We start from the raw sequence: 25763 nt of genomic DNA, 5'->3' as shown, positions 1-25763 counted from the left end.
GAAATGTTATACAACTCTATATTACTAACGCGATGAAAGAGTCTCCCTACCCAATTGTAGGTTGCCTCTCTTTTGACTCCCAGGAGAAAAAAAAATATTTCCAGTACGTCATATAGTTATTGAGAAACTTCCTTTCTTCGAGTCGTCAGTCTTTGGACCGGTTTGTTGTCTCACGCCACTGATTCCTTCTTGTACCAGCCTCTTCATTTCAGTATACCACTTGAAACCTAGTTCCTCAAATATTCGTCGGATGTATTCCAATCTCTGTCTTCCTCCACAGTTTTTGCCCTCTACAGATCCCCCTAATAGCTTGGAAATTATTGCCTATCGTCTTAACGCAGGTCCTATCACCCCGTCTTCTTGTCAATATTTTCCACGTGCACCTTTCTTCGTTCATTCTGAAGAGAACCTCGCCGTTTCTTACCTTATCAGTCCACATAACTTCCAAAATTCAAAGATTGAAAACGATGGCATAATCTGCAAACTTAGAGGCATAACCCTACATTAAAGGTTTAACACAACTAAAGTTAAAAACTCTGTGTACTGCCTTATCAAAAATATCGACACTCCTATACAACACGGAACAGACCAAAAAACGTCACGTAAGGCGGACCCACCATTACCAAAAAAAGTCGAGGAGTATAGCGTTGTCAGCAGGGATTTAATAACAGCAGAATACGTCGATCAAGAGAGCTCAGTCACTTAGAACGTGAAGTAGTCACTGGATGTTACCTGAGTAAAAAATCCACCAGGTACATTTCAACCCTTCGAAAACTGCCCAAATCGACTGTTGCTGATGTGACTGTCAAGTGGAAACGCGAAGCAACAACCACAGTTAAACCAAGATGGCCGGCCGCTGTGGCCGAGTAGTTCTAGACGCTTCAGTCCAGAACTACGTTGGTGCTACGGTCGCAGGTTCGAATTCTGCCTCGGGCATGGATGTGTGTGATGTCCTTAGGTTAGTTAGGTTTAAGCAGTTCTAAGTCTAGAAGACTGATTGCCTCAGATGTTAAGTCCCATAGTGCTCAGAGCCATTTGAACGATTTGAAACCAAGATGAGGCAGACTTCCTGTGCTGACAGACACAGACCGTCAAGCACTGCGGATGGTGGTTGTAAAAAATCCCATGACATCAATGAAAGGAATCACTCAGAAGTCCATTTAGCAGATTGATTGTGCCCAGTAGGTTGAAAAGAACGGAGTACAGTGGCCGGACAGCTCGTGCTATGCCACACATTTCTGTAGTCAATGCTGGGCGATGCTTGTGATATAAATATATAAAGAGCGACACCATCACGATATGCTCTGTGGACATTTTATGCAAGAGTTTGAGTGTGGCCCATATCTGGACAACGTTACCTGGCGTCATTTGAGGTGTCAATACTGAAGTCTGGAGGTGGTGGTGTTGCCCGATTAAGGTATGGTCCACTTATTGCGCTTAAGAAACTGATAAATGCGGAAGGATATGAAAATATTTTACTGTTTGGAGACAGTGACTGTTTGTATTATCATGACATTGCACCTTAAAGCAGCATCTGCAAAGTAATGGTTTATGGGCAATAATATTCCATAACTAGATAGGCCTACCCCAAGTCCCGAACTGAACCCGATGGAACACCTTTGGGATGACTTACAGCATTGACTTCACTCTAGATCGCAGCGTCCAACATACTACCTATTCGGATTTCAGCTCTTGAGTAAGAATGGACTGCCACTCTTCCACAGACATTCAGACACCTGACTCAAAGTGTCTCAAGGCATCATAAAGGAGAAGGGTAGATACACCCAAATTAAGGGTAAGTATACTTTTGATCGCAGCCCGTGTAGTGTAACGACGTATTAGTTTTTCGTTTGATATATGACCATGTGCAGACTTCGTCACCTACGTCAGTTACAACCCACTTCAAAAATGATTTATATTCTTTTTAAATTGTCATAGAATGGTTCTTGAACGAAACTGTAAAACATCAGTTGAGTCGTGTGCAAAGAATTACATCACTTGGGCCAATTGGTTTTTGTAACTTTCTCGATTTAAATTTCGTTTGTTTCTCCTCAGAAATTATATTGACACACGTTATCTTGATCTAATCGATATCAGAATCACACATTAAATAAACTTTTTAGATTCAAAGTTTCGGTGAACGCCGTAAGAATCACGAATCTTGTCAAATATATTATTAATCCGTTCACATAATTCTTCATAAATAAATCTTCAAGACACGTGTTTCAACTTTAGTAGCATACACTATTTTATTAGCTTCCTACACATACAGATGTGAACTTGAGCGTTGAGAGTTAGTGACTGACATTTCAATAAGATTAAGCTCTATATGACGTCATTGTTGTACAAAAAGAGTATAAAAATTCATTTTTAATTTTTAGAAGCACGACGCAACAACTCGGTTCCAGGATCTTCTGTTGCTCCTTGGCTGTCGACCCGCGACGTATAGCGGCCAGCAATTTCCTCTCTGGTCGCGGCAACGAAGATGCTGTCCCCGTTCGTTGCGCCGCCCTCTCCGTACATGAAACACATAAAAAAAATACAAAACTTTTAGATAATTCACATCTATTACAAATAATAAGAAAACACATAAACAAAACTAAATTAAACTTATAGTCACCTGCAAACTGGGCTGACTTTGGTGGATGGGTGACGCTTAATTTCGTCCCACTACACCCGCCCGCTTAGCCGAGCGGTCTAACGCACGGCTTTCCGGAGCAGGAAGGAGCGCCTGGACCCCGTCACGAATCCAGCCAGTCTGTGGATGGTTTTTAGGAGGTTTTCCATCTGCCTCGGCGAATGTGGGCTGGTTACCCTTATTCCTCCTCTGCTGCACTATGTCGGCGATTGCTGCGCGCCGGCCAGTGTGGCCGAGCTGTTCTAGGCGCTACAGTCTGGAACCGCGCGACCGCGGCGTTGCAGGTTCGAGTCCTGCCTCGGGCATGGATGTGTGTGATGTCCTTAGGTTAGTTAGGTTTAAGTAGTTCTAAGTTCTAGGGGGCTGATGACCTCAGACGTTAAGTCCTATAGTGCTCAGAGCCATTTGAACCATTTGATTGCTGCGCAAGTAAGTTCTCCATGTACGCTTACACCACCATTACTCTACCACGCAAACATAGGGGGTTACACTCGTCTGGTGTGAGACATTCCCTGGGGGGAACCGCACAATAACCCTGGGATCGGGGTGGGGCGGCGGAGGGGTGAAGTGGACTGCGGTAGTCGTCGTGGGGTTGTGGACCATTGCGACTGCGGAGGCACGGAGCCTCTCTGTCGTTTCTAGGTCCCCAGTTAACATACATCGTACTTTTGATAACAAGCTGTGCTAGGGTTATTCGAAAAGTAAGGTACGATCAGACGCGAAATGTAAACCACTGCGAAAATCCAATGAAGCTTTGCATGGATGTGTTGGCAGTGTCCCTAGTTTGCCCATCGATCGCTTCAAGTCGCTCTTTTCACTTCTGAGCTCGCAGTCAGCACGTAAAGACGCCTAAAAAATAGTGTCTCCCGCCAAGTACGAGGGACTGGTGAGAATTTCGACTGAAGCTATGCAGCCCACATAACATAACTGTCATGCATTCCCTTCTTCAAGACAATTCTCAGCCGCATTCTGCAGGGGAAATGCGTCTGCGAAGGGAAGTGTTTGATAACGCGTAATACAGCCCGTAAATGGCTCCCTCTGGGTTCCATCTGTGCTCCCATGAACCGCTGGCTATGAAGACAACATTTTGGCAGAGACAACGAGCTGTAGACCAGCGTAGAGAACTGGCGGAAAGCACTAGCGGCTGCCTTCTATGTCGAGGGTATTGGAAAGTTTGTACAGCGTTACGACAAATGTCTAGGTCGGATCGGCGACTATGTAGATAAGTACCTGGAAGGTGTAGCTAGCTATTGCAAATAAAACATTTTTCATTTTCATACTGACCTCCAGTGTGCGACCGATCGGACCTTACTTTGCGAATAACTCTCGCATATGTCTTCAGTTAGCGTAACTTATTGTGCGCAAATTACACAGACTATATTCATCCAGTATTTGTGAATGGGGGCACATACTAATTTCCAGTTCAGTATACACTTTATTTAAAACCATATCAAAACTTTTTACATGCGTAATGTCAAATATTTGACTTTGAAACGTCCCCTTTGAAAAATTAATGAATTACTGTGCTGGTAAACCAATTACATTATTTGATTTTCAAACAGCTCAGCAGAACTGAACGTACTCAGACGTTTCGCTCTTTACTTATTCTGATCAACACTAAACTGACACACAATATTTTTAGCGTAACGCAGTCTGACTTTCAATAATCGCTACAAAAGAATGGCCCTGACTAACAATAACCTATAGCTTTCATGAGTCACTTACCTCACAAAAATCTTCGTCACTCGAACTACTGCAATACAGGGAGCGCCACTACTGCCGGCTAAATAAAAGATTAAAACTACTGAAGGCACTAACTACTGATAGGCATAGTTAGCAAATGAAAGATTTTGATCGAGAACAAACAATTTATTTACCTTAATAGTGTTCAAAAGTCATAATATATATGTCAGTTCATGAAATCCAGTATTACAAATTTACTGTCTCTGATGGACACACGTCCAGATCATCCGCTCTCAAAACTCCGCCATCTCTCTCCCCACATCCACCTCTGCTGGCGGCACACCTCCAACTGCGCAGTGCTACGCGCTGTTAACAACCAACTGCCCAACACTACAATGGTGACTATTCCAACAATGCTAACCAGCCACAGACTGCACACAGTACAGCCAGTGATTTTCATACAGAACGCTACGTGGCGTTACCAATATAAAAACCTAAACAGCCTGCTTACAACTTGTTAACTCATTTGTGGAATAATCAGGTGTATGAAGCTGTCTTATACGTGGGAGCTCGATTTCTAAAACTAAATGTACCCTGTTTTGTCTCTTTGGGAAGATAACTTTAATTTTAAGATTTGTTGTTACCAAAGTGCACATTATTTTGTTGCAGAAGTTCAGCAAATTAATAATTTCCTTTTTGTTTAAGCCTTGGGTTATTGTTATTCTGGAATTTGTTGGAATCGAAATTTGTTGATTCCTTCTGGAATCAGAGTTTCAGACCAAAAATTACTTTTGCTCGAAATATTCTTTTCCCTCTGCTGGTGTTTTCAAATATAGCAAAATAGCGGTGGTGGATGAGCATTTACTCTGGATTATTACCTAGTTTCGAGTGTGACAATCTACTGAGTGCTGCAAAGTGAACAACGTGAATATTTTATACGATGACAGTTGATGTGAGTTCATAATGCTAGAGACGTACCGGAAGCGGAACGGCCGCGAGCGACGCACCGGAACGTGTGCTGCTCGAGCGTCACGTGACGCGACGGTGGCGCTCCTGGCGGCGGGAGGCGTCGCGTCGCCTTAACTCAGTGCACTTCCCGCCACCGGCCCGCGCGCGCCGCAGCACAGCGCGGTGATGTAAGAGGCGGGCAGCCAGTGAGCAGTCGCGTCAGCTCTCGGCATGTTCGCCGCTCTGGTGCAGTGCGGAGGCGGCGGCGTCGGCGGTACCGCCTCCTGCTCCATCGCCGCCAAGGCCAGCGTCTCGGCCGCCGACGCCAACTGTCATTACGTCAAGGCGCGGGTCACACCGAAAGAGGTGCGTGCTGCCGTGACACGGACTGTACACGCCCGCGTCAGTCACTCTCCGCGTGTCCACTTATCCCTGTCGCAAACTTCCTCGCAACTTAGCCAGCCAGCTTCCCTACGTGTCGGTCAGAATATCTTGGAGATAATAACTTGTTCCCACTGAACAAACGCCCATACATTCTGGAACTACCATAATTGCTTTGAACTAAAAAACTCACATTACTATTTTCCATTTTTTAAGAGAACCCACAGAAATTGCTGTTGAGCGACAAGCAAAAATAAATCTCTGGGGGTGACTTTTCTGGCAAAGTTACAACCGGAAAAGTCGTTCTTTGACAGTTAGTGTGCTGGGTTGCGAAAAAAAGGTGGATCGGTTCGCGGTAGGCGTGGCGACGCAGTGTGGCTGCATACAGTTTCGCGATGCAAACTGACACCCCTATCACTATTCTTCAGCCATTCGCGCAACACGGTTTCACATGGAGCTTAATCCACTTACATAAGCTGTAAAACTGACACATTGATTATGCTTCCCGCTCTGCTCATGCCTTCCACCCGTAACTTAATTCACTCGTAACATGGTGTACTGCGTTGCCTATCCGACATACCCCCATTAACTTCTCTTGTCGAAGTCCTCAAACTTAGACGTATATTTTGCTGTAAAACGGACGCAATTTTTTTAGGCGAATAAGAACTTCACTGTTACTTATTGAAAGTAACACATGCTTGAAAAATGCTGCATTCACCGCTATAGGGCCAATTAATTAGCTGCCTGAATACATAAACTACAACGATGACACGCCAATGGCTCTATTTATAACTATAAATACCTCTAGTGACATTATGTCGTATTTCATTATTCTGCAACTCTTGTCTTGTTCAGACCTCAGGAGAGAGTGTATTTCTTTAACTGGTGTAAATTACTAAGATTACCAGCAGTGTGTAAACATAAACTCAAACGCCTCTTCATTTAAAAACTATTAACAACGTTCCCATCTACGGAGATGTCTTCTTAGAGCTTTACTAAACAAGACCACGCAAGTTTTGGAATAAGTACCCCGATTCCCTCAAATATTACGTCATTCACGAGCACGGTTTAAACAGAATGGAATCGCTAAACCTCTGTCCATTTGTCCACAGAATACTCCTCATACTGAGTGTAGAACAGAACATGAAGACCACTGCAACAGTTTGCTTGTTCCACATTGTATTTCGGCGTCACTCTTGTTAGTCACAGTATAAGAAATTCTGCGGAAAGAACACGCTACGTCTGTGGATTCATCGATGTAGAATTACAGTTGTTCTCGTCCATTCGCTGTTTACCTTCTAATGCTCTCGTTATGGAATCGCTATCCACGTTACCGAATCTCTCTTAAGCTCAAGTAGTTTCCTCAGCTCTTATTTTGGGGGTTATTTGGTTGATTTCTTGCCGTTGATTGTCGTTGCGAATGGATTCAGTGATGTGCTGTGTGTGTGTTGCCGTAAAACGTGAAATCAGTTTTTATCAAATTCGATGAATTTGTTAAGCAGTTCTCTAGTCTGAAACAAGATTATTTATTCACACAATATTTCTTGACTTCGATATGAACGATTCCATTCCTCCTCTTACCGCGTCAGTTATTCGTCTAAAGCACAAAGGAAACAGACGACAGTTTTTCGCCATCTGATTTCATTGTAATAATGACCTGCCTTTATATTCATAACAGACCAGGCTATTACACAATTCCAAGTTGATCACGTGATTGAAAAGGTTGTTTGTAGCGTACCGTTGTGTACTTAGAGGACTTGGTAAAAAAATAACCATAGAGCTATCATTTGGATAGGAATCCATATCTCTCTGTCACAGCAACAAACGTGTAAAATAATACTTTCCACTGTCCCTTGTCTGCTGGATGATAGAGCGCTACCAGTTAACGTTGGTAAATGTCACATCTGTAGCCAAGTACCTAAAGTAACAATATACCACATAACAGGGAAAAAGAATCCGGACAGCTGGTGGAATAAGAGACAGTGCGTAATGTGATACTTGAAACTAACGTTTCGCCCGTGCCTTGGCACTGTACATTGCCATAATGTCAGTCTTCTGGTTACGAGAGACACAAAAAGTGACTTTTATTCTTCAACGCACTATACACGGGCAGACAGGAGACGGTGTTGCTCCTGTAGCACGGAGACAGTATGTTTCCCGATTACGGCTTTCTATCTCAAACGATATCTATACGGTCTGCTCAGAAAAATTCAAAGTAAAGGGACCTTTGAAACACTCGTTATAGCTAGGGCTTGAAAGGTGTCGGTCTGATTTAGAGACTGACCATTCGCAGAGAAATGTATAGCAATGAAAAGTTGGTTCACAATACGTATGTTGTACTGAGCAGATGAGTCATAGTAGCACCCAGCCGCCATACAAGCATGCCAGACAACAAAGTGAGGAAAAATGAAATGTAAATATCACATAGACGGCCCAGCCACAAAGCAAGAAGTAGACTGCGGTTTGCTTTAAAGATATTAGTGTGCTGGTAGGTTATTCAAAAAAAGTATGAGTAGGTACTACTTCAGTATACTCCGTCAGCACTTGTCGCTACTGCTTCCGGACCCACAAAGCATAGGAACAGTCCCAAGAGAGACGGCACCCTACATACGGCTTAATATTATGTTTCGTAAGCCCTCCACAGAAATACGTGATTACGTGTTCTGTTATCACAAAGAGGTCAAAATATTCAATAACGTTTAGAACTAACCTTTTTCCTGGGTGTATTTGTTTCTACGTTTCATCATCTATTTGTCGAAAGTATATGCATAATTGTATTAACGATCCGCATTTTCCGTTTCATTTACAAGTTTTCTTACTTGTGTAGCTCGTATAATACCCGATTACATACGTTAAATTCTCTCTCCTTGCATTATCTGTTGTTTCCTCTCAGATTTCTGTACATTATTTCAAAGTAACTTCCTAATTACAATGATACATCTTTATAAAAAGATGAGAAGGTACTGACAGAGAAATGAATATATACATCTCAATTTTCACGAAAGGAGAAGGTTTTTAAAACTCAGCGGAAACCAGTGTTGGCACAGTGAGACAACTTTCGATTCCATTCATATCACTACATTTTAATATTACACTTATGAAAGTGTTTTTGAGCGGTGTAAAAAAAAAATGGCGGGAAACCGCGGAAATGTGGGCTGAAACGTCAATGGGCCCTTTACTGATTACGGTCATTTTGTCATTTTGAAACTTCACTATCGACTCGATAAGGATTTAAAAGTTAATAGCGCACGCATACCGTGTGTATTCATTCAGGAAAACGTCGTCCTTAGATTTCACACGACAATTTTCACTAGATAATCCATACATATTATAAAAATATATGTATATATGTGTGCATGCCGGCCGGAGTGGCTGTGCGGTTCTAGGCGCTACAGTCTGGAGCCGAGCGACCGCTACGGTCGCAGGTTCGAATCCTGCCTCGGGCATGGATGTGTGTGATGTCCTTAGGTTAGTTAGGTTTAATTAGTTCTAAGTTCTAGGCGACTGATGACCTCAGAAGTTAAGTCGCATTGTGCTCAGAGCCAGCCATGTGTGTGCATGATCCACATCCATTGGACCGATTTCAACCAGACTTTGTACACATATCCCTTATTGTTAGGCAACGATCACTGTGGGAGTAAGAACCACATACATATCATAGTTAAGGAGATATCACGTCATAAAGACTGAGACAAATGAAAAACTGCCGCATTATCCATAACGTTTAAATTTATTACTTCTTTGATGCTAATTCTATTTCTAACGTATTTCGCTGACACTATCCAAATGGGCCGCTCAATATAACTACACAAATGTATCATTGTACGACACATAATTTAAGAGATGTGGCCTCATAAACACTGAGAAACTTGAAAAAATGCCGCATCATCCATGAAGTTTTAATACATTTATTCGTTACTGCTGAGACACTTCTACAGTCGTTTTAACGGAAGGAAATTTCTGACGCCTAGCAACACTTTCGACCACATTTAACTGGCAAGCGCAAACGGCAGTAAGCGAAAACGGGTGCAAGCGAAAACGATAGCAGTCTATAGATCTATGAAGAGACGTTGCTATAGAGACATTTACAAAATTGCGTCGTAGAGACGCGAAGCAGCTGCGCTCAACGTACAGAAACTATTCTGGACTATTTTCCTTGATTTGAATGCTGTACTTATACATCTGTGCGTTATGCATATTTCTTTGTACAAATTTTTCATAATTTCAAAGCTGTTTTTTCGAATACATGGAAAAGAAATTTTGTCGATAATTCATACAAACACAACTGTATTTTTTGTTTGCATTTCTTATAGAAAATTGGCCAATGACTACCCAGGCAATGCCACGTTTGTTAGCTAGTAATGTAATAAATCCGTTGTTATAACTTTTTATTAAAATGACCAAGCATTTGTAAAAAAAAAATAGCTTTATACCAGTCATGGCTCTCTCTGGCAATTAGGAAATGCTGGATACCTGTAATTATGACATTAAATTTTATTCCATATGCTCCACTATGCTTCATCTTATTACAAACCAGTTATTAGTTCTTCGAGGTTTTTCAGATAGCTAATGCAAACGCATGATAATGTATAGCGCAAGTAAATAGTATAACAGAGGAATCCCATACCTTACGAACAAAGATGAACCACTTTATGTCGTGTTTCCTTCGATACTGACCGAAAATTACGTGGACTAATATTCACTGATTACACCAGCGGTTCTCGAAAGCTTGTGGGATGCAGCTCTCCAAAATTTAGACTCTAAAAAAACTAGGACATACGACGAACAAAAGCACGACGTCCACGCAGTACGGAAACTATGCAAAGCTACCCATTGAAAAAAGTCTCTACCACCATTTTCGTTTGTGTGCATTTTGAAGAATTGCTCCATCGTTACCTTACAATTTGTCTTAATACTCATATTAACTTTTAGATGATCGCTACAGACGTGACTACGGGATTTCTGAGAGATTCGTAAATTGTGCTAACATACAGTTTAAATATAAAATTGTTTATCTTATAAAACCTGCTCCCTGTTGGATAGGTCCACAGAATTACGTACAAAATAGAATTAAACTCCCCATGCATTTCATCCGCTCTGTTGGTCACTTGCATCTGTGTACGAACTTGCTTGGAACAACTTGCTACGCGTGGAGCTAGTTATTTAAAAAGCGACAAAGTTTCCGTTCAACAGCGATGATCCCTCCCTCCTCCTCTTCCTCCCCCCCCCCCCCCAAAAAAAAGATCTGGTTTCTTTTTAACACAAGTGTATACTATACATAATTATTGAACGAATCGTACAGAGAAATATGACTTAATTTTTTTTAATTTCACAGTTAAAAGAAGAATTAAATACGTATTAAATACGTATTAAAAACACTAAATGCAAAGGTAATGTTTCACTACTATTTTATAGGTACTGGATGTATCTATAACTTAGTTAATAAGTCGTGAAATACTCTGGGCTTCATCAACATTGAATCTGATAGTTCTGGTAACTCCAAAAATGGTCATGAGACGTTAAAGTGGAACTTCGGCATTTCAATTCCCAGTGGAAGGTAAAAAAGGAATCCTTAGATATTTCTAAAGTAATGCCGTAACTACATTGTTACTTAACATAAGAAATACATGGTGCGTACTTCATTTTCATGGATTTTCCAACCGTTCTTGTATTCTCTATAGTGGCTTCAGTTGATGTACCATAGATGGAGATATATCGTGAAAGCCAGTAGACGCCTGATCTTTTTATTTCCTGAGATATGTAATTCGAATAACAATCGAAACTTCTTTATAGGAATTTTACGGTAAGCCAACGCAAGAGAGAGGAATGGGAACTTTGACGGCAGCCGCGCGTTCGAGTCCTCCCTCGGGCATGGGTGTGTGTTGTTCTTAGCATATGTCAGTTTAAGTTACTTTAAGTAGTGTGTAAGCCTAGGCACCGAATTCACACACATTTGAACATTTCTTTGACGGCAAGTATACATTACTTTTGCCTGCTATAAACAACGGCGATACTTATTTGTATCAATATTTCGGATGTCTATAGCTTCTTTACTGTATTTGCTTAAATCATTACCTCCAAAAAATCCATAAGCCATAACAATACGTTTATGACAGGTGTTCGTTATACCCAGTGATCGATTTCGGACGTAGGTCCGTCACGGCATTGCTACATTGCGGACATAACAAAAGTGGAGCTAAATACGTGACGACATGTTTAACTGCGTAACTACAAAATAGTATGTTACCTGCTACAAAATGCAAACTCTAATACAAATATTCTAGTAGCATACAAAAGTTTGAGTTTATTTTAAAATTTTCGTATTTTATTCTTGATCAGTTTTTGTGCCAAGGCTAGACGAACTGCTTCGTTCCAAATCTTTGACTCTGGAGTATCAAAAACAACAAGTATTACTCCTGTCTTAATAAGACCTAGACTTTAAGAGCAATTTTTTTCCCTTCATTCTTCTGACTGGTTTGACGCGGTCCACCATGAATTCCTTTCCTGTGCCAACCACCAACCTCTTCATTTAGAGTAGCACTTGCAACTTACACCATCAATTATTTGCTGGATGTATTCCAATCTTTGTCCTTTCCTACAGTCTTTACCCATTGCAGCTCCCTCTAGTACCATGGAAGTTATCCCTAGCGTCTAAACAGGTGTTCTATCATCCTGTACCTTCTTCTTCTCAGTGTTTTCCCTATATTCCTTTTTCTCCGATTTTGTGCAGAGCCTCCTCATACGTTACCTTATCAATCCACCTAATTTTCATTATTCTTTTGTAGCACCATAACTCAAATGCTTCGATTCCCTTCTTTTCCGTGGTTCCCACAGTCCATGCTTCACTACCATGCAATGCCGTGCTCCAAACGTACATTCTCAGAAATTTCTTCCTCGGATTAAGACCTATGTTTCATAGTACCCAATACTCCGTCATTGTCTGCAGCTCATGGGCTCGCGGTCGCGTTCTCGCTTCCCGAGTACGGGGTTCCGGCTTCGATTCCCGGCGCGGTCAGGGATTTTCACCTGCCCCGGGATGACTGGTTGTTTGTGTTGTCCTCATCATTTCATCATTATTCATGAAAGTGGTGAGATTGGATTGATCAAAGTTTGGGAATTTGTACGGGCGCTGATAACCGCGCCATTGAGCGCCCCACCAACCAATCATCATCATTCGTCCGTCATTGGTTATTTTGCTGCCTAGGTAGCAGTATTTTTTAACTTCATCTACTTCTTGACCATCAGTGCTGATAAGTTTCTCGCTGTTTTCTCTTCCGCTACTTCTCATTATTTTGCTCTTCCTTTGATTTACTCTCAATCCATATTCTGTACTCGTTAGATAACTCGTTCCATTCAGCAGATCCTGTAATTCTTCTTCACCTTCACTGTGGATACCAATGTCACCAGCGAATCTTATAATTTATGTCATTTAACCTTGAGTTTTAATTCTGCTCTTCAACCTCTTTTATTTCCATCATTGCCTCTTTGATGTAGAGATTGAATAGTAAGGGGGGAAAGACTACATCCCTGTTTCACAGCCTTTTTTTCATTCATTGTTCAAATGGTTCAAATGGCTCTGAGCACTATGGGACTTAACATCTGTGGTCAATCAGTCCCCTGGAACTTGGAACTACCTAAACCTAACTAACCTAAGGACATCACACACATCCATGCCCGAGGCAGGATTCGAACCTGCGACCGTAGCAGTCGCACGGTTCCGGACTGGGCGCCTAGAACCGCTAGACCACCGCGGCCGGCTTCATTCATTGTCTTCCACTCTTATTATTCCCTCTTGGACCTTGTACATGCTGTATATTGCCCGTGTCTCCCTATAGTTTACCCGTATTTACCTTAGAATTTCGAAAATCTTGTGCCCATTTACTCAATCGAACGATTTTCCAGGTCGGAAAATCCTAAGAGCAATTTAAGCTCTTTAAAAACAGAATTTTCATCAGGAGATAGACTCGCAGAACTCGAAATGTATCGTTAATATGACAGATTACACATATTCTTAAGAGGAGACATAGTGTTTAACTTAATGTAACTGCGGTAGGCATATGCTTTGGAAAATATCTGTAATTTTTTAATCAGTGTGACCATCTCTTAGAAGGTGTCTTTAAGAGATTTGAAACCTTATATTTTGCAGGAACGCTCGTCACGGACATTTTACCGAAAAGCCTCGCTTCATTACGTTAATGTTCGTGCTGTGGATGGCCTCTTGAACACGACTGAAAATTAAGGAGTAATCAACTATGTTATCAACTTCCAGATTCGTTACGGAAGATCTTTTACTTCCACAAATGACCTATAAAGCATTCAGCCGTGCAAAATCGTCTGGTCGATACTTGATGGAAAAATGGTTTGTCCGCGCTGAGAAAAGTTTTAAGTACTTTAATCCGTCGCAACCGAAGTTCTTCCACGAAAATGCTACTCTGTATCTCAGTAAAAGGGAGCTTTTATAACCACGCAGCACAGAAGCACCAAAATGCACTGCTTAGTTGCCCAGATAAAGGCTAGAAGTAAATGCTTTACTTGTAGTTTCCAGTGGCTTTAAGCGACTTCGTCGGGGAATTGTCGATAGCGTTTTTTTTTTTTTTGTTTTTTTTTTTTTTTTTTTTTTTTTGTTATAAGTTATGGAATCTACAATATGAAAGCTCTGAATTACGGACGCATCCTGCAGAGCCATGAAAGTTAGTTATATGCGTGGAATTTGTAGTAAACATTTAAAATCGAAAATTTCTTTATCGTTAAACAAACCTGTTGAGTGTGCACGGATCTTCTATTATTGTTATTCTCTGCTATTACTGGCTTCATGTTGCAAAATTTTCCGTTGCCAAGGATGTAATTCCGCATTAATCCTAACAGGAATTAAATACAAATTAATTTCCAAGAGAATACTTTATTTGTATCTGAACAGAATTAGTGATTATCACTGCTTTATTTTTACCCAGACACCATATTACACGTGAACCTGAACTGCGGAATACATTTGTTTGCACGGATTTCAAAAGTGGTTAATTTATGCATAGGCGGGAATACCTTTCCCTCTTCGAAATATGGAGATAGGAATGTTTATCGCCAATGAAATATCACCCGGGATAGGTGTTATTGGCTGCAACTAGTTATATGGGCAATGTCTAGAAGAATGTAAATTGGGTTCTTATTAATAAATAGCTACCTGACGATAAAACAAAAACTAGTGAATAACATGCAATTCCTCTGCATCAACTGAGAGCAAAAACCGTGGGAATGTGTTGTAATTGCAAGATAAATTAGTTAATTTCACGACCAGTTTCGACAATGACTGTTTGTCATTCACAGATTCGCTAGAATCATAATTACGCATCAGCCTCGATGCTGAGGGCATACTAGTTATAATAATACAGCTCCACAACGGTTTATCACATATATAAAGTAGCCATAACACCAATAAGGAGTACAGGAGCAAAAAGAGGTACATCAGTACAGATTATACGTCGACGACAACTCGGGATGACAACTAGTTACAGTCGAAACTGGTCATGAAACCAACAATTTCACCTCAAGTGATGGCTTCTAATATCGTAAAGCGCAGCAGTTTGATTAAATCTAATGAAGCCAACCTTGTACCCTCATTTACTTTGTACTCTTGTGTCAGTTCTGTCACCTGCCTACTATTCACTATAACTATGCCATTTACGAAGCATCTCACTTAGCCATGTAATTAATTTTCCTCCATGTCCTCTCCCATATTAAGGGACTGGTTATTAGTACACCGAATGTCAGAGAAAAAGGTGTTTGCTGGATTTTGTACAGACAAGACAGTCCCTATGGTACAAACTGCAAATAATGGGTCACATACACTTACTTATCAACCAGAACTTTATGATCACCTGGTTAATAGCCGGTAGGTCCACTTTCGGCACCACATCTGCACATGCACGTCACCCAATTCCTGTAAATTCCGGGGAGGGGGGCGATGAGCTCTGACACCACATTCAATCACATCTCAGATGTGTTCAGGTTAACATCTGGCGAGTTGGGGTTTAGTACATCAGTTGTCACTGTGTTCCTCGAACCACTCCATCACACTCCTGGCCATGTGACATGGCGCATTGTCTTGTTGGAACATACCAGCGCTGGCGGGAAACATGACCGCCACGAAGGGGTGTACGTGGTTTTCAACCACTTTACGATACTCCTTGGCCGTCATTGTGCTTTGCACAAGCTCCACTGGAACCACGGATTCACGCGTGAATCTTCCCTAGAACATAATAGAGGCGCCACCAGCTTGTCTCCATGTCACAATACACGTATCGAGGAGTTGTTCGCCTGGAAGACAACGGAATCGCACGCTCCCTTCGGCATGGAGAAGCAACACCACCTGGACTAGAAGACTTTGGGTGAAGCAGGTATCTCAATTCATCAGACCATGCAACGCTCTACCACTGCCTCAACGTCCGGTGCCAATGGCCACGTGCCCATTTCAATCATAGTTACCGACGTCGTGTTTTTAACATTGGCACATTCATGGGTCGTCGACAGCGGAGATTAATCATTACGAGCGTTCGGTGCATTGTGTGTTCAGACACACTTGTAGTCTGCCTGGCATTAAAGTCTAATATTAGTTCCTCCACAGTTCGCCGCCTGCCCTTTTATACCAGTCTGTTCAGCCTATGACGTTCGACGTCTGTAATGAGGAGTTGACGCCCACCCCCATATATTCTGGACGTGGTTTCACATTGGTTTAGCCACATGTGGAAGACACTCACCACAGCAGTCTCGAACACCGACAAGGCGTGCATTTTCCGAAATACTCGTGCCGAGCCTCCGGAGCATTGCCGAGCCTCCGGAGCATCGCAATCTGCTCTCGGTCAAATTCAGATAGATCGCGCGCCTTCCCCATTCTACACAGGGACAGCACGCTCACTAATACTACCCGTGTGTCTGATTAGCAGTTATTCATCGCCCGGTGAGTTTGCTATCGCATAGACGGGTTTATATTGATAGTAGGTCGGTGGTCATAATGTTCTGGCTGATTATTTTAAAGAGAAGGTGATGCTGTCCTTGTGTGGAGGACCAGTGCGCAGTGGATATCAGGTACCATGGGCATTGCCCACGCGGTGGAACAGTGCTCAGCTGCAAACTGAGGAGATGGGGGCGCGTGTGAACCGCTATCCTTTCTTCGCTGCCGTAAACAGAGGCTGCTCCATGTGAATCCACTACAATTAAGCCATTGGTGACGCAGGCAGCCGCGTGCTGGGTAGCCCCCGCCCATCTTATGCCCAACGAATGACGTTTAGGGGTGACGACTGTTTCTGGATCGTCGTCACCACGCGTATCACCTGTCCTACAGAAGAGACGTGTCCGGTGTTGCAGCTCCAGACACTCGTCCGGCCACCAAATTTAAAATTTCGATTGGGTCCCTAAACCATTCAATGGATATCAGAGGTCCTATCTTGCACACGTTAAAATGCTATGTTTATGACTCGTTATGTCGAATAATGTTAAGGATAACGCTGTACTGTACAGAGAACTGTCATCTTTGAGTGGCTGTAGGAGGGCACTGGATGACTTAGGGAGAATATCGATTTGGTGTGACGAATCGCAGCTTGCTTTAAAGGCGGCAATGCACATGAGTAGGAGAAACAATCAGCTAACGTTCGAATACATTATTAGTGATGTGCTCCTTGACACAGTTACGTAGATTAAACATCAGGCATAACGTTGCAGCGCAATATGAAATATGATGTGTCGACAGAAGTGCCGACACAGTGTGATTTGAGGGGACCGCAATGCACGCTATAAACACACGAAGGATGGCGTGAGGTCTGAAACAGGATACGTAATGAATGCTATAAAGAAAAGTACGTAGCTTTTGGAATACTTAACTTTAATCCATCCTTGTTGTATACATCGTTCTTGATGAAACATGCTTTATACGATAAGTATCAATTGCTATGTAAGGCTAATGGCGCCTTGCTAGGTCGTAGCCATGGACTTAGCTGAAGGCTATTCTAACTATCTGCTCGGCAAAGGAGCGAGGCTTCGTCAGTGTAGTCGCTAGCAAAGTCGTCCGTACAACTGGGGCGAGTGCTAGGAAGTCTCTCTATACCTGCCGTGTGGCGGCGCTCGGTCTGCAATTACTGACAGTGGCGACACGCGGGTCCGACATGTACTAATGGACCGCGGCCGATTTAAAGCTACCACCTAGCAAGTGTGGTGTCTGGCGGTGACACCACAAAATACGTGGTTATTCGTAAGTGCAGGGGGTGAGGGGGGGGGGGGACATAACATGTAGTCAAATCATCCACTCCGTATTTGTCTCACCGAACTTCACTATGCAAAACAATTACAGGATCATTTCGTCCAAGCGCCGTAACTGTCTCCCACTGCGACGTAGTACTTCGAAATCTGGATCATAGGCGCCCACAGTATTCTACTGTAATGATGCAAAAGCGTGACGCCCTGCAACGTTATATACAGGCTCGGCGACGCTTTAAACAGCAAAGCGTCGCTAATGCGAAAAGAAATACCAGGCCACAGAAGTTCATGTGTGGCGTAGTGAGGGTTAATGATGTCACGGTGATGTCACGTTGTTACCCCCTCTTATCCACACAACCACACTTCATCCCTTTTTCTGACACATTTGGGACAAGGGTCAGAACTGTCACGCCCAGGCTTGGAATCACACGGTTCCCTTATGGGTGGTCGAGGAAAACATTTCAGCGCGCCACTGCTTAAAAATGACATGAAAATGCCTTAGGGGGGCGGCATAAAGGACGCCAATAAAACCACCCCTTTCCTTGCGGCATCGATCTCCACTCATTTCGCAGTAATAGACAACAGTTCACAGTGAAATGAGCAACAGGTCGACGTTCTCGATAACCATTGATACTGCTGACACCCCAGGACGATTCAACCCTTCTCTAAGGCCATTGTGGTCCAGCTACCCCACTGATGTGATAGCAGATTCCTAGGTGTCTGCAAACAGGCAACCCCTTGAGATGTTTCTGATTATACATGCCTAATAGCAGACACAGTGGCAGCGGCGTAGCCTGCCTGCAGGCGCATAGGACTCATCACAGTTTGTCTCTGTTCAGCTACATTTTTAAAGTGTTCAGCAAAGACGGCCGAGTGGAACCGCAGGAGGCCGCGATTTTTTTATTTCATTTTTTCCCCCGAGTCATCAGTCTCGTGACTGGTTTGAAGAATCCTGCAATTAATTCCTCTCCTGTGCCAACTACTTCAACTCAGAGTAGCTACTGCAACCTAGATCCTCGATTATTTGATACATGTATTCCAATCTCTGTCTTCCTCTACAGCTTTTCCTCTCTACAGCTCCCTCTAGTACCATCCATGTTATTCCTGATGTATTAAGAGAAGATGACTTACGAGCCTGTCCCTTTTTCTTGTCAGCATTTTCCAAATATTCCTTTCCTCGCCGATTTTCCGGAGAACCTTAAGCGTAAACACCCTTTACTGATTCAGATTTCTTCTAATGGTTTTGAATGACCTCTAGAGATGCCACAGTGCTCATCAGAACAATAATTGCGGTCGCCGTGCACTCAAAAGGGGTACGATCACATTCAATGGTGTTTCTGGTCCACGATGTCCTTACAGGAGGGTTTTAATCGTCCACAGTGTATCAGCAATGTATCAGCAGTGTCCAAGGTTGTCAAGAACGTGGTCCTGTTGCCGTCACACTTCGGACTGTTGGTTTCGATCGCAAAAAGCTTGGGAATCAACGCTCCAAGGAAATCGGTAGTTTCACTGACGTCGTTTATTCGAACCCCTAAGGCCAGTTTCGTATCGACACTGAGCAACGGTGTCTGAAACGTTTTCCTCGGCCACCTATAAGAAAACCGCATGAATTGTGTCGCGATTCTAATCTCCATCGAAGAGGAGTCAAAAGAAGGGGTGAAATGTGGGTAAGAGGGGTTTTGAGGACGTTCCCAATGTGCGACATGTCCACGGTGGTGGTCGGCAGAATTGTGGGGAAATTTTGTGCTAATATCATTAACTCACCTCACGCCTCACATGAGCTGAGCTCTGACCTTTTTTTCGCATTTCTCCATACCTTGCTGTTTGAAGTGTGCGAATCTGAGGGTGAGGTCGCAGGGGGCAGCTGTTTTGCATCATTACAGAGTAAGCTTCTACGCAACTTTGAGGCAAATAAAAAACTTCTACCTAACAGTGAGAGACAATTATGGCGTTTTGAAAAAGCGACCCTTTCATTGTGTTGCGCAGTGTAGTCCACGCCTGCAGTTAGGCAACCCAATGATTAATTTGCCAAAATAGTCTGTTGTACCGCATTCCCAGACAGGAAACACCAGCGACTTCACGAACAGTACTCGTAATATGCACCTGTAATGTGTATTAAAAACATGAAGATATGCTCTGTCCGCAGATTTATGTAATTTTTCTGTATGTCTTTTAGTTTTTGCGCATCCATCTTCTAAATCCTTTCGGTTACTTACGAATAACCCTGTATAAATACGAGCACGTAAAGTTGGTAGTAGGGGATGTTAATGGACGACTTCGGTTTATTGAGAGAATTATTGAAAATGTAGTCGTCTATAAACGATGCCATATAAGAACACGTGCCCTTCCACTCTTTAGTATTGCTCCACTGAAACAGTTCAGAGGCGTAGTGCTGTATTTGTTACGGGTAGAATCGATCAACGCTCGAGTGTTATGGAAATGTTCCGTCACCTCACAGGGGAATCTTTAGAGGAAAGAAGACTTTTTTTCGCGAAACTGTATTGAGAATGCTTAGAACTGTCATTTGCCGTAGACTGAAAAACGAAACTACTGCAACCAGTACACATTTTCATAAGGATCACCTAAACAAGATAACAGAAAACAGAATGCTTACGGAAGCTCGCAGACAATCGTTACCTTCTACGATACATTTCCGAATGCAGCACGAACTACACACGTCAAAAGAAAGTTTTGCATCACCCTGGTTCCCAGAACTCCTGAGGACAGACGTTGACTGTGGATATTGTATGACAGACACAGTCCTTTTGACTGACTGTTCAGAGATGTCACTAAACCCGCCAAAAGATGTAAACAACCATGCATGAGCAGCGCCTATTAGACGGAGGGGATCCGGCAGCCGATCAGTTCCAGTCATTCCACCAGGAAGGAGGTACACGGCTCGTGTTGTCTGTAGTTCAACCATGCCTATAAGGTCAATACCGCGTTTCGATCGCGTCCGCATTGTTACTTTGTGCCAGGTAGGGCTCTCAACAAGGGAAATGTCCAGTCGTCTCGGAGTGAACCAAAGCGATGTTGTTCGGACATGGAGGGGACACAGAGAGGCAGGAACTGTCGATGACATGGCTCGCTCAGGCCGCCCAAGGTCAACTACTGCAGTGGATGACCGCTACCTACGTATTATGGCTCGGAGGAACCCTGACAGTAACGCCACCATGTTGAATAATGCTTTTCGTGCAGCCACAGTACGTCGTGTTACGACTAAAACTAATTCAGACTAATAATTATAGGAATTACGAGTCGTTTCCTTTTAGGTTGGTTAATACCGCCAAGTACTAGTGGCACAAGCCAGCCATTAATGTTTTTTTTCCAATGGGCAGCATGATTGTGAGGATTGAAGTGTGGACACGTGGATGCAAAACCGTCAGACTATACTGACAGGATTACACCACCCACACGCAATTACGAAAGTCTGACATCCATATCCAAACATATTAGAAAAATAGAAATATGTAAATACGTATGTATGTATTTATGTTCAGCCCTCTAAACCAAAGGACCGATTTCAATCAAATTTTACACACGTGTCACTTACTCCCTGTATGGAATCGCTGTGGGGATAAGAACGACGTACCTGTCAAATGGGTGGGGTGGGGGTGGAAGAGTAGCCAATTTGCAAAATTGATTCATACAGTATTTGATAATAGCAATTAGTGACTTCCAACAAACTTTGCACATAATTTCAAACCTTCGAGAAACTTTTTCTTCCTCACAGCCCCCACAAAGTTATGAAAGGAAAAAGTCTATCGCTCATTAAATTTTCACTGTTCGTAAGTAAAACTGCCGCATCCCGCATGACCTTTTAATTTGTTACTTCTGTATAGCTAAGTGTACTAACAACACATTTGGCAGACAGTATTCACAAATAACATTGAATGTACTTCCAAAATAATATCGCTGTACTTAGGAGGAGGAGGAGGATATTAGTGTTTAACGTTCCGTCGACAACGAGGTCATTAGAGACGAAGCGCAAGCTCGGATGAGGGAAGGATGGGGAAGGAAATCGGCCGTGCCCTTTCAAAGGAACCATCCCGGCATTTGCCTGAAGCGATTTAGGGAAATCACGGAAAACCTAAATCAGGATGGCCGGAGACGGGATTGAACCGTCGTCCTCCCGAATGCGAGTCCAGTGTGCTAACCACTGCGCCACCTCGCTCGGTGCTGTACTTAGGAGATATGACGTCAAATATTGAGAAGCGTGGAAAACTGCAGCATCACGTATGACGTTTTAACTTATTACTCCTTTCCTACTAGCTCCATTCAATACACATTTTGCAGACAGTATTTATACATATGATTAAATATATCTGCAAAATTAGATCATAGTACGACACATAACTGAGGCGTACGACGTCAAAAACATTAAGATGCGTGAAAATGAAAGTGTGTGACGAAATTCGCTAGATATGCATGAGGATTCTGTTAAAAAATGTTCAAATGTGTGTGAAATCATATGGGACTAACTGCTAATGTCATCATTCCCTAAGCTTACACACTACTTAACCTAAATTATCCTAACGACAAACACACACACCCATGTCCGAGGGAGGACTCGAACCTCCCCCGGTACCAGCCGCACAGTCCATGACTGCAGCTCCTTAGATCGCTCGGCTAATCCCGCGCGGCGAGGATTTTGTGTACAGATATGTTTGAAGTATGTTAATAACTGTGAACCATGTATGAATTGTGCCTACGCGGGAAAATCCATCCGTTAAAAGTTCATCCTAAACCCCTGGAACGATTTCAACCAAATTTCGAACACATATTAGTTACTGCTTGGACAAGAAGAGGAGGAGATTGATAGAGAGAGGAGGGAGACCGAGGAGGACAGAGAGCGGGTGAAGAGAAAACGGACAAAGAGAGCGAGGAGGAGGAGATGATGGAATTAGAAAGGAAGGAAGAGTTTGACAGATGGGGAATTAGCAGGTGGACAAGGGGGAGAGGGGAGGAGACGGACAGAAAGAGGGAAGGAGCAGATAGGCATAAAAGGGACTACATAAGTTGAACAGAGAGGGATTATAGTAGGAGATGGACAGGTAAAGTAGAAGGTGGACTAATATATGTATTGGAATAAATACACACCCCAGCAACAACGGGTATTCAACTATTGAGTGTGTGTGTGTGTGTGTGTGTGAGAGAGAGAGAGAGAGAGAGAGAGAGAGAGAGAGAGAGAAAGTGTTTGAAATATAACCTATCAATGCATCGTATCATAAAGGATGCTATGGCAGCCTCATAAGAGACTGAAACGGCGAACTGTAATTTATGGCAAATTAGAGAGGCACTGACCGCAGAGGCAGGAAAGTAACGTTCTTTTTAACTTCAGCATAGGTTTTTGACCTGTTATTGAACATTCGATACGACGATGACGTCGCCAGTGGAAGAGAAATATAAGCTGTCACGAAAGATTCGTAACGTAGTTGTCCTTATAAGGAATGGAATCTTCATATTTGTACGTTCCGCGTAGTCATCAAGCGTAATGGATTTGGGGCGCACTGGCTGTGATCGTGGAAGCTCCAGCCGCGGTCATGTGATGACGGGAGCCGCCCCCCACACGCTGAGTCAGGCAAAGGAGAGGACGGGGCCCCACACCGCTCAGTTCTAGCAGGGCCTCGCAGCGCACGCACGCACCCGAGTTTCTGCCGACTGTTTCTACAGACTATGGGCGACCGCAGCACGCCGGACCTGGGACAGTGGGCGCGGTGCTCCTGAGGTATTTCCCATCGAGAGATGTCGGTTGTGAAAGTCGCGTTTTGCATCTCATATCTTCAATCACTGTGAAGTTTTTCGTCTACAACATCGTTCATATTGACACAGCTACTAATTATCATTGTACCGTGCATAATTCCAGTCAGATCCCATTGAGATATTGAAAACGCTTGTGAAGGTAGCTATTTGCATATCGAAAGTTGGCACTTTTTCATTCGGTTTAAGCTTTCATTCAGCTTAGGACTCGAAAATCTGATTTTGAAGCAGCAGAAATCTGATCTATGGATTTCATGTGTATGTTTTGCAGTCATTACCGTTTTTGATAAGTGCAGTAGGTATTCCAAATTAATATACTGAAATGCGATGGTACAGTATATCATCTTGAAATAGTACCTTAATACGTCACGCTCATTTAAAGATCAGTACCAATTGCTATCACTCGAGTAAGATTCGTAATACATTAAGCTGAAAATAATAACAAAGGAGCAATAATATCACAGGCTACATTCAAAAATAAACCTCACTTCTCTTTATTGTTTGTTTTGCGTAAACTCAGTAAGACTTCCTGCAAGAATTTTCTGCTCCCGTCCACATATTGCGAAGATTGTTTCCACTACGCTGCAGAAGTTTAGCTCCGAAGCCGTTACACATCCTGCATACAATCGCGCTATCTCCTCATGCGATTACCATATTTTTGGAGCCCTTAAGAAAGGCATTCGTGGCCGTCGATGTGCTTCGGATGAAGTGGTGCACTGTTGGGTTCAATCATGGTTCCGTAGGCAATCGTAAACATTTTTCCATGAAGACAGTGACCCTTTCGCCTCAGGGTGGGATGAATGTATTTTTGGAAATTGTGGTAAGTTCCTATGAGACCAAACTGCTGAGGTCATCGGTCCATAGGGTTACACACTACTTAATGTAACTTAAAGTAACGCACGCTAAGGACAACACACACACACACACACACACACACACACACACATATATATATATATATATATATATATATATATATATATATGCCCAAGGGAGGACTCGAACCTCCGATGTGAGCAGCCGCGCGAACCGCGGCAAGGGGCCCTAGATATCGCGGCGATGGGTATATAGACAGTTATGGTGTTGCTTCTGAAATAATAAGTAGTTTACTTACTTTATACAGTCTTTCTCGTTTTCCTTTAACTGGCCCTCATATTTATAACATCCAGTTTTTATGACAATATAAACAAAGGACTTTCTTTGCATGTCTCGTATTTGTGGCCCCTAACTGTGGCCCAATTTTCTTAATTCTGACATTTTACCGAACAGGGAACGCCCTCAAAAAAGATGTTTTTGCAGCATTTCTTTTACATCGATTGTAGTTTTGAAGTTTCACGAACACCTGCAAAATAATCGAAAGCAAGTCCCATAATATTTGCTAAAGTAGGATAGTACTCTCCGAAAATCCCCAATAATAAATGAGCAGGGATATCTATTATCTGTGATTGCTATTAACCCATTTCCTAAACCAACATGTAGGTAATGTCTCTCGAACGATAGTAATGAACGGACTTTCAGGATAGCTTCTTTATTAACATTTGTCTCTAATTTACGGGTCCAACTACTTGCGTTTTGGCACCAGCAGATATTGATAACGAGTATGGAAATATAAATTATATTACTGCTGTTCAGACTTTATTGTATCTCGATTAAGGCATTTCGATTATTATGCATGCACACAACTCTCTGTAGCTCAGAGAACCGTGGACAAAGTTAGTGGAGTGTGGAAGACAAGTTGCTTAGGGCGGTGTTTCTGACGTAGGGAAGCAGTGACAAGGACGTGCTGGGTGTTTCGCAAGATCCTGCGCCGTGAGTCATCCGTCTCTGCAGATGTGGGCTGCGCGCATCCGCTATTAAAGGCAAAAACACGCCCTCCTCTGGCATGACGCGGTGACCGCTTATAAATGTTCGGCCGCCACGCCGCAGTGCTGTTTCCAGCGTAAGAGGCACTATCTTCCAGCAGCTACAGTACTGCTTGCAAAAAAACCTAAAGTGTTTCATCGGGGAGGTTCTAACAGCACATCTTATTTCAACGAATATTTTCAAGACCACCAACCTGTGCACCGTTTGAAAACTATAATAGATATAGCGAATTGTAGCGTGTAACATG

General features: G+C 42.9%; 1 protein-coding gene across 1 annotated transcript in view; it reads left to right on the top strand.

Moving 5' to 3' along the window:
- Nucleotides 1-5500: 5500 nt before the first annotated feature.
- The window catches only part of LOC124775754 (schwannomin-interacting protein 1 homolog), an 810951-nt gene continuing 790688 nt past the window's right edge, over nt 5501-25763 (top strand). The window contains exon 1 of the mRNA XM_047250583.1: nt 5501-5635. Within this exon, the coding sequence (XP_047106539.1) occupies nt 5501-5635 (135 nt within the window). The remainder of the gene's footprint in view (nt 5636-25763) is intronic.

The sequence above is a fragment of the Schistocerca piceifrons genome, chromosome 2 (assembly GCF_021461385.2).
Source record: "Schistocerca piceifrons isolate TAMUIC-IGC-003096 chromosome 2, iqSchPice1.1, whole genome shotgun sequence".
Lineage (NCBI taxonomy): Eukaryota > Metazoa > Arthropoda > Insecta > Orthoptera > Acrididae > Schistocerca > Schistocerca piceifrons.
The sequence above is the reverse complement of the archived record's forward strand: the minus strand, read 5'-3'. Positions and strand labels throughout refer to the sequence as shown.